The sequence below is a fragment of the Plasmodium reichenowi genome, chromosome 11 (assembly GCF_001601855.1).
Source record: "Plasmodium reichenowi strain SY57 chromosome 11, whole genome shotgun sequence".
Lineage (NCBI taxonomy): Eukaryota > Apicomplexa > Aconoidasida > Haemosporida > Plasmodiidae > Plasmodium > Plasmodium reichenowi.
In genome coordinates, this window is record NC_033656.1 from 1766465 (window position 1) to 1777330 (window position 10866).

The following is a 10866-nucleotide window of genomic DNA, read 5'->3' on the forward strand; positions in this document are numbered from 1 at the left end:
CAATTCATATAAATATAATAATGATATAATATATCAAAAATAAAAAAATATATTTAAGTAAATGAATAATTAAAAAAATATAAATATAAACATATGTGTATATTATTGCATACAAATGTATTCCTTTTATTTTATTTTTTATTTTTGTCATTTTTATATGTACACATATCGAAGTAGATATGTCTCATGGACGAATATTTCTCATTATAAAGAAAAAAAGAAATTATTTTAAATAATTAAATTATATTACATATATATTATATATATATATATATATATATATATTTTTATATTTTTTATTTATTTGTGGATGTGCTTTATTGTATTAAAGTCTATGATTTGAGAGTTAAATTATTTTGTTTATTATGTACACAAAGACATAATAATAATGATTGCGTATTTATAGCTGAGAATATGGAAAAAAATAAAATGAAATAAAAATATTAATAAATGAAAAAATAATACATATAAATAAATATATATATATATATATTGAAGATATATGAAAAAAACTATATATGTAAAAAATTGTTTTATGGAATATATATATTCATATTTCATATTTTATATCAACAAAATATATAATATAAAGAATATACTTATGCTTCGTTGCATAATTAAATAGGGATATTTTTTGTATAAGTAAAAAATAGATATGAACATAATAATAATAATAATATATATATATATATATATATATTATAATTTTTTTTTTTTTTTTTATTGTTCATTATATGTATTTGTATTAATATTGTCAGACAAATATTTCAAGTCTATATTATTGTGATTTACTAATAAGTCATTTGTTTGATGAAAATCATTAGAATAATTCGTATTAATAAATGTATTAGAAATATTTATAAAATTTGTATTTCCCTCAAGTAATTGAGATATACTTAAATTATTATTAGAAGATGTATTTTCATTATAATTATTTATTTGTTGTTTTAGATCGTGTCCTATGTTGTTGTTATGAATCATGGTTTGGTATTTGGATTCATATGTATTGCAATTATTATTATGATTGTTACTAGTATTATTAGAAATTTCATTGTTAGCCCTATTATAATAATAATTATTGTTTATATTACTGTATAATTTATTATTCATATGATCATTATGACTAATCATATTATTTCCATTAATATCTGTAGTATTAGTATAATTATTATTGTTTAAGAAATTGTTTTTATGAAGACCATTCACAAGGTTATTATGATAATTCACTTGGTTGAATTGAAGATGGCTGTTAAGTACATTTTGTTTTTCATCATTGTACTGATTTATAGGGTTAATATTATTTTTATTGCTTAAACTATTTATTCTGTTCTTATTATTCATATTGTTCATGTGGTTCATATTATTGATATTGTTCATATTGTTCATATTGTTCATATTGTTCATATTGTTCATATTGTTTATGTTATTTATATGGTTTATATGGTTTATATTATTTATACCGTTTGTATTATTTATACCGTTTGTATTATTTATACCGTTTGTATTATTTATACCGTTTATATTATTTATACCGTTTATATTATTTATACCGTTTATATTATTTATACTGTTTATATTATTCATATTTTGTGTAATGTCTATATTATTTATACTTTCTGTTTTATTAATACCATTGATACTAATTGTGTTGTTCATCCTATTTTCACCATCCACACTTTTTATGCTAGTCATACTATTTATACTTTCTACATTACTCATATTACTTATATTTTTTATATTATTTATATTATTTATATTTTTTGTATTTTTTGTATTTTTTCCATTTTGAACATTTTTTGTATTATTCATTCGATTAGGAGTTTGTTTTTTTCCCTTCCCCATATTCTTACCTTTAGCCTTATTATTACTATTGTTTTTATGGTTATCATTATTATGGTTATTCTTATTATTGTTATCATTATTATTGTTATTATTATTATTATTATCTTCTTGTTTTTTATTTTCATGGTTTTGTTCATCACCATTCGGGAGGACATCATAATTATCATAATCCTTTTCATCTTTGTATGTTCCTTTTTTTTGTGTATCATTAAATTTTCTTTTTTTTTTATATTTACAAAGTTTTTTTGTTAATTTTATAATTTTATTTTTATCATTAAAGAATTCACTTATATGTTCTTTATAATAATGTAAAACTGTTTTATCAATGTCTATCATTCTTTTTCTTTTTGTTGTTCTGGAGCTAGCTACATTTTTACTGAATCTAGTTTCCATTAATTTCAAATTAATAGAATCTATATCGATTCCTTCATCATGTGTATATTTATTTATTTCATTCATATTTGAATAATTATATTTTAAAAAGGTACCATAACTTCCATTACAACATCTAGGTACCCATAATAAATCATGAGAATTGGTTTTATTATGTATAATATCAATAATACTAATATAAAATTTTACTTTCCCGAATAAATATAACATAGAAAAACTTGATTTATTTTCTTCAAATGTTTTTTTTTCTCCTTCGTTTATATCGATTGAGTTTAGACATTCATTTAAAGTAATATCATCATGACATATTTTTTGTGAACCTTCCATATTATAAAAAATGTTATTATTATTATCTACATTATTATTTTCTTCCTCATTATTTTGTACTTCATTATTTTGTACCTTATTATTTTGTACCTTATTATTTTGTACCTTATTATTTTGTACCTCATTATTTTGTACCTCATTATTTTGTACCTCCTTATTTTCTTCCTCCTTATTTTCTTCCTCATTATTTTCTTCCTCATCATTTTCCTCCTCATCATTTTCTTCTTCATCATTTTCTTCCTCATCATTTTCTTCCTCGTTATTATCGTTTTCTTTATCCTTCTTTATACCCAACACTCCGTCTACATTAGTAACATTATCTTTATTTGAATTTACCAAGTTAGAAACATATTCACCTTGAAAATTTTCTTTATTTATTCCTTGATTAAATTCACTCGCATTTAGCATAGCTTCAGAACCGTTTGAATAAGATAAAGGTTGTTGGAAGACATTATTTTTAAACGTTCTGAAATTTTGTACATTATAATTATTTGTATAATTGTTCATGTTATTATTCATTATATAGCTAGCATTATTCATGTAATTAATATATTTTTGTTCGTAATTTTGATTATATATAGATGAAGAATTATAAAGATTTTCTTTTTCTTCACTTTTATATAAAATGTTTTTTGGCGCGATATATTCATTGTTATTTTCATAAACATTAATAGAATTGATGTTATCATAATTACACCCATTGTTATGGTTAGATATGTTGATATATTGTTCTTTATTCATACTATATAAAATAGGCATATTAGTAACATTTTGATCATTTGATGTGTTTATCTTATTATTTTCAATAAATTTTTGATTACATGTTATATGTTTAAAACTAGTATTTGTGTCTTTTTGTATTTGTTGGTTCATCATATGCATATGTTTATTATATTGATTTTCATATAGGAAGGGTTGATAATTGTTATTCATCATTATATTATTATTATTATTATTATTATTATTATTATTATTATTATTATCATCATCATCATCATTATTATTATTATTATTTTTCATTTTTGAGTGGTAATATGTTTGATTTATAGAATTGTTATTTAAAATATGCATATTGTTTTCATTTCCTGCATCTTTCATATCATCTATGTTCATAAAACTTGTTGCACCTTCTGTATACTTTTGATTCATATAAAAATTTTTATTACTATAGTTATAATAATTGTTGTACATGTTATTATTATTATAGTTATAGTAATTGTTGTACATGTTATTATTATTATTATTATTATAATTATAGTAATCGTTGTACATGTTATTAATATTGTTGTCATACATTTGGTTGTTGTTATTATTATTATAAATAATATTATTATTACAACTATTGTACATGTTCATGGGATGGTGGTTAAGCTTTGTTGCTATATCATTAATCATATGAATGTTATCATTTTTATGATGACACATATTATTATTAGAATATTCTTTATTAAATGAATATGTATTATTATTCATATATGAGTTATTATATATATATGTACTATTATTAGTTAACTCTGGGTTATTTATATATTGATTATTATTTGTATAACAAAAACCATTTGTATATTGTTGTATATGAGAATAATTCATATCATCATTTGATATATATTCTATGTTACTTTGATTGTATTCTGCATGAGAGTTATTTGAATAAAAGGATTCATCTTGCATATTATTATTTCCATCAAAATAATAATTATTATTATAATTATCATTATGAAATGTTACTACATTTTTATCATCATCATTATGAAATGCTTCTTTATTTTTATCATCATCATTATGAAATGCTTCTTTATTTTCATCATCATCGTTATGAAATGCTTCTTTATTTTTATCATCATCATTATGAAATGCTTCTTTATTTTTATCATCATCATTATGAAATGCTTCTTTATTTTTATCATCATCAATATGGTGTGCTTCTAAATTTTTTTTATTATCATATTGATTAGAAAATGATTCGTTGGTATTTCGTAAAAGAGATGATGAATTGTGATTACCTACAACTTGTAAACTTTCATCATGATATGCATTATAATTTGTATGTTTGCTGTTATATATATATTTATTTGGATCTACAAAAATGTTCTGATTAATATTATTAGGTGAGCAATCATTTGATATAATATTATGGTTAAAATATGGTGTAGAATTTGTTGTCATATTTTTATTGATGTTATTTGTTTTCATAATATCGATATGAGAATCATTTAAGTGAATATTATCATTATTAATATAATAATAATTATTATTATTATTATGATTATTATTATGATTATTATTATTTTTTAATGTTATGAAATTTTTTTCAAATGATGATATATTATCCGATTTATATTGTGTATGTACATTTATATATACATTTTGATTTTCCTTATTGTTCATATTATTTATATCATTTTGTATAACATTATTATCATTAATCATTTGGGATGTATTGTTTATTACATTTTTATTTTTGTTTTCTTCATTTTTATTATGTTGTTCATTTGTGTTGATATTATTTTGATATTTTTCCTTTAAAGTGGTAAGGGTCGTAAATTTATTAGAGTTAATATTTATATTTATATCTCCATCATGATTTGTTTGAGGGTTTTGATTATTTATAATGTTTTTTTCTTGAGTTGTATTATAATGAAGGTCTCTATCATGTTCCACGTGAATTCTTTGACCTTGTATTTCATTATTTTTCTCTTTTTTTATTATTTCTTTTTCCATATTATTCATTTTTATATGTTCCATATTTAAATAATTTGTGTACATGTAATCATTTTTTTTTGTTGGAACATCTACTGAATTGTTCATGTTATTTATCTCATTTTTTATATATTTTACATATGTCGAATGTGTCTCGTTCTTGAATGAGTGTAGATTTTCCGTATTATTTTTTATTAATGGTTGGGAATTTGTAGAACTATAATTATTATGATAATTATAATCAAATATAGGATTCAAATTAGAAGCATGATTCATTTGTTTTATTAATTGTTTGTCTTCATCATTATATTTATTTAAAGGTACACTTAAATGATTATTTGAGTATACATTTGTTATATTCTCTTTATCATCTTTTGTATTATGAAAATAATCTGATCTATTTTTATTTCCATTAATTTCTTTTAATTCATATATATTGTTATTGATGAAGATATTTATATTATCTTTTTTTTTTTCTTCTTTTTTAATTTCATTATTAAATTTGATTAGAAATTTTGTATCTGATTTATTTTTTTCTAAGGAGTCCTTTTTTATAAGTTCATTAGTAAAATATTCTTCAGTTGTATTCTTTAAATTTTCTCTTTCAGTAATTATTATATTATTTTCATTTATCATACTTTCATTCATATTATAGTAATTTTTTTGAACGTGTGATGAATTATTATGATTATTACATATAACTATGTCATTATTTTTACTATATGTATTATCATTTTCATTATCATTTTCATTATCATTTTCATTATCATTTTCATTATCATTTTCATTATCATATTTTGTTGTTAAACAGTTGTTTTTTTCGATATCTATTTTGTTTGATTTTTCCCACTGGAATTCGTTTATTTTGTGTCTATTAATTTGTTCTTTTATATTTATGTTGATATTGTTTAAGATGTTGTTTGTGTCATTTTCTTGTTTTGATATGAAATTATTTGAGTTGGTAATCTGGTTTTTATTTCTTTTAAATGTTTCTACAGTATTGTTTTTTATTGATTCGTTATTACTATTTTGTTCGGCATTTTGTTCGACATTTTGTTCGACATTTTGTTTAACGTTCTGTTCAACGTTCTGTTCAACATTTTGTTCAACGTTCTGTTCAACATTTTGTTCAACGTTCTGTTCAACATTTTGTTCAATGTTCTGTTCAATGTTCTGTTCATTGTTCTGCTCTGTATGCTGTTCGTATGCCCCGTTTTTGTGGTTATATATGCTTGTTTTATTGTTGGTGTGTTGGCTTCCTATATTTTCTGAAGTAGTATTTATTTTGTAAATGTTATCATGATTATATTGCATAATTTTTTTTTTTGTATATAAATCATTATTATTTTGAAATGTGTAGGAACTTGTATTATTATTTATATTAGAACTATTTATAAGATCTTGATTGCAAAAGGTTTCCTTATTTTGTGTATTATCACAAGAATTATTTAAATTTTCATATTCCACATTATTATCCTCTTGATTGATATGATCATTGATAATATGTTTATATATTATTTTATTATTATTACAATTATAAGTATTAGTATCCAGTGGCATGTTATTTGATGTATTCATTAACATCATGACATTGTTATTAAAATTATTGGTGTTTTGGTTTATAGAATTGTAGGTATATTCCTCTACTTTTTTACATATTTGATGATTATGAATTTGTGAATAACTAGAAGGAATATAATCATTTTCATTTTTTCTATTTAAATTACTTGATTCTGTTAATATGTTATGATTTAAGTTGTTGTTATAATGAAATGTATTAATGTGCTGAAAATTATTTGAATTTACAACTTTATGAGGATCTGTATTAATATGATTAAATGAATTGTTTTGTCTTTCATCATTTTGATTTATATTACATAATTTGTTTTGTTCTGTATTTTGAATGTTATCATATATATTGTAAGGATTATGAAAATTATTATGTACAATGTAATTATTATGGTAAGAAGAATGAAAATTATTATATGTAACATAATTATTGTTGTAGGCACTGTTACTATTATTATTATTATTATTATTATTATTATATGAAATGTTCATATTATTGTATATATGGTTAGCATTATTTGGATAATTGTATGTATTATATATATTATATTTATATTCTTTTGTATTGTATCCACATGGAATACAAAAATAATTATTATTATTATTATTATCATCATTGATGTTATTATTGTTATCAAGCATTATATTGTTGTACATAAAATTTACGGCAACCTGCTTATTATGTTGAAAAGAATTAACTGTATTATTTTGTGATATATCAGAAGAAGTAATATACTTAGAATATGAATTATCATTACTGTCTTCAATAGAAGAAATGGCATCATTTAATAATTCTTTATTTTTTATTTCTTTAATATTATCATTTTGTTGATCATTTTTTTCTTTTCTTTGTTCATTTAGATTGTTTTGGATATTTTTGTTTATATTATGATTTTGATAAATTTGATATTTTGGATTTAACGAAAAATAGTTTTTATTTTTATCGCTTTTATTTAATGTTATATGACTACTATTACTGTCATCATCATTACTATCATCATGATTAATTTCATTATTATCCTCATTTTTATTATTTGGTATGGATAAATTATTTATTTGAACATTGTTAATATTATTCATGATAGGATTATATAGAATGTTTGTATTTACATTCATATGATTTTTATATAAATTATTTTGAATATATGAATCGTTATCTAAATGATTTAAATGATTCATGTTATTAAATATATTGTTATGTTTATTAATGGATATATCATTAATGTTATTATTTATATTTTTGTTAAAATTATTACATGCTATATTGTTATATATATTAGTGTCCATATTATTTATATTAGGGAAATTATATGAACTTGTAAAATTATTTACATTCAAAAAGTTATTCGTATTTTTTGAAGTATTATATGTTTGTAGAGGGTTCCTTTTTTGAGAATCCTCAGTAAAATAAACATTATTTGTATATAATTTGTTTATTGAATTATTCAAATGGTTATTATTGTAATTATCATTGTTATTATTATGATTATTGTTCATATAATCAATTATATTATTATTTTCTTTCATGTTACTTTGATTTACGTTCATATTATTTAAATCTGTAATATTATTAATATGGTTGTTATTTATATTATTATGTATATTATCATTATTCATAATAATATTGGAATGCTCAAGAGAGGAAGAATTATTCAATTCTTTTTCATTTTTATAATTATTATAATAATAATGATTATTATTATTATTATTACTACTACTACTATTATTATTAGTAGTAGTATTATTACTACTATTATTATTAGTAGTATTATTATTACTACTATTATTATTATTAGTAGTAGTATTATTACTACTATTATTATTAGTAGTATTATTATTACTACTATTATTATTAGTAGTATTATTATTACTATTACTATTATTACTATTATTATTATTACTATTACTATTAGTATTATTATTATTATTATTATTATTATTATTATCATTACTATTGTTTTTGTTTTTATCTTCTTTTGATTTATATAGATACAAAGGTGTCTTGATTATATGCTTGAATGTGATGTGTCGATCGGTATTTATTTGTATTTTTCTTATAATACTAACACTACATTTTTTCCCACTCCCGTATATATTTCCATTATTTAGAATAAATACATGTAAATAATTGTCGGTATCTTCTTTTTTTACTCCTAAGCATATACAAATACACCTGTGAATATTGTACAAAGTCATGCCACTATGAATACCTAAAAATTGTGTTTTAAAAAAAAAAAAAAAATTTATTAAAAAATAATGAATATAAATATTATACGTATATACACACACAAATATATTATATGCATATATATATATATATTTATATATTTTTATTTTTCTGTGTTACCTATATATCGGCAAATATATTTATTGTTTAATGTAGTGCATATTTTCAATTCTATAATATCATATTCATTAATGTTTTTATAAACACGTAAATGTGTATTCAATTCTGGAGAGTATATGTTATTATTATTATTATTATTATTATTTGTTTCATTTTTAATATTTTTCATAGAGTGATCAAAATTATTGTTAGGGTTATAATTATTTTGTAGACTGGTTGAATGTACATTATTTAAATGATATGTATTATTCATGTTGTTGTATGTATTATTTAGTTCAGGATATATATTATTCATATGTACATTATTGCTGTTCAAATTATTTGGGATAATTATATTTCTATAATCATTATTTGGATATCTTCTTGTTTCTTCTAAATTATTTTTATTGAGCATATTATAATTAAAGTATTTATTATTACTATAACTATTAATATTGTTATTATGATGGTTGTTATTTATATCTTGAAATAAATTATATATTTGATTTCCCCTGGGAGATGCATAATATGTATTTAAATATTTATCATTATTATTTTCATTATTATTTTCATTATTATTATATAATGATGTACTACCAAATTTATCATCAAGCATGTACTTATTTTTTATGTTATTATCAAAAATGTTTGTTTGATTTATATAGGGAATATTATCATTTTTTATAAAACTCTGATAATAATTAGTATAAAAGTTCGGATGATTATTAAATGTTTGCTTTCCCGTTTGATAACTACTTACTGAATGTTCTATAGAAAAATTAAACTGTTCAATAGCTGGAAAAAATGTAATGTTTTCGTTTTTTATTTTTTTTATTTTTTCTATAATACATTCCACATAAGGCATTAAAGAAGGATACAAAATTAATGCTTTAGTTAAAAAATTGGAATATATAAATGTTTTATACAATTCATCTTTACTGAACTTTTTGAAATGTATACATTTATCTATGTAAAAATTAGTGTTGATCAATTTTATTAATTTTCTTTTTATTTCATGATCATCTTCTTCCTTTATTTTATCATTTTCATGAAGATCGTTTCTGGTTTTATAAGAGTAATTAATTTTGAAATCATCAAAAGATTTGTATAATATAATATTATTATTGTTTATATTATCTTCCTCTTCATTTTTATTTAATATAATATCATTTTTATCTTCTTTTGTATCACTCATTTTTTTTTTTTTTTTTTTTTTTTTTCTTCATAAAAAAAAAATAAAGAACAATATATGTTATAGGAATAAAGAGTTGTGTTAAATTATATATAGGACATACAAAAATAAAAGATAGAAGAACAAATAAATAAAAATATATAAATATATGTAAAAAATGTACTGTAAAAAAATAAAATAGATAAAAATAATAATAATTAAAACGGACGTAATTTTTCCTGTACGTATCTATACATTCTTATGTATGTATTGTATATATATGTATACATTTACACTTATATAAATATATGTGAAAACATAGACTTATGTAAGTATATTTATACATTTATACTTATATAGATACATGTATACATTTATAGGTATATCTATACATTCACATGTATATATATGTATGTATGTGTACACATTTACACATATATAGATATATGTATACATTCACGTATATATTTTTATTGGTAAACATTTTAATATTTTTTATGTTATAGACGAGAAGGATAAGTGAATATATCCATGGAAG

General features: G+C 19.8%; 1 protein-coding gene across 1 annotated transcript; it reads right to left on the reverse strand.

Annotated features, from left to right (window-relative positions):
* Positions 1-720: 720 nt before the first annotated feature.
* On the reverse strand, positions 721-10352 carry PRSY57_1145100 (hypothetical protein; the record flags this gene model as incomplete). Its single annotated transcript, XM_012908410.2, has 2 exons — positions 721-9041; positions 9179-10352. The coding sequence occupies 2 exons, from the start codon at positions 10350-10352 to the stop codon at positions 721-723; spliced, it is 9495 nt and encodes a 3164-aa protein (XP_012763864.2).
* Between the last annotated feature and the right edge of the window lie 514 nt (positions 10353-10866).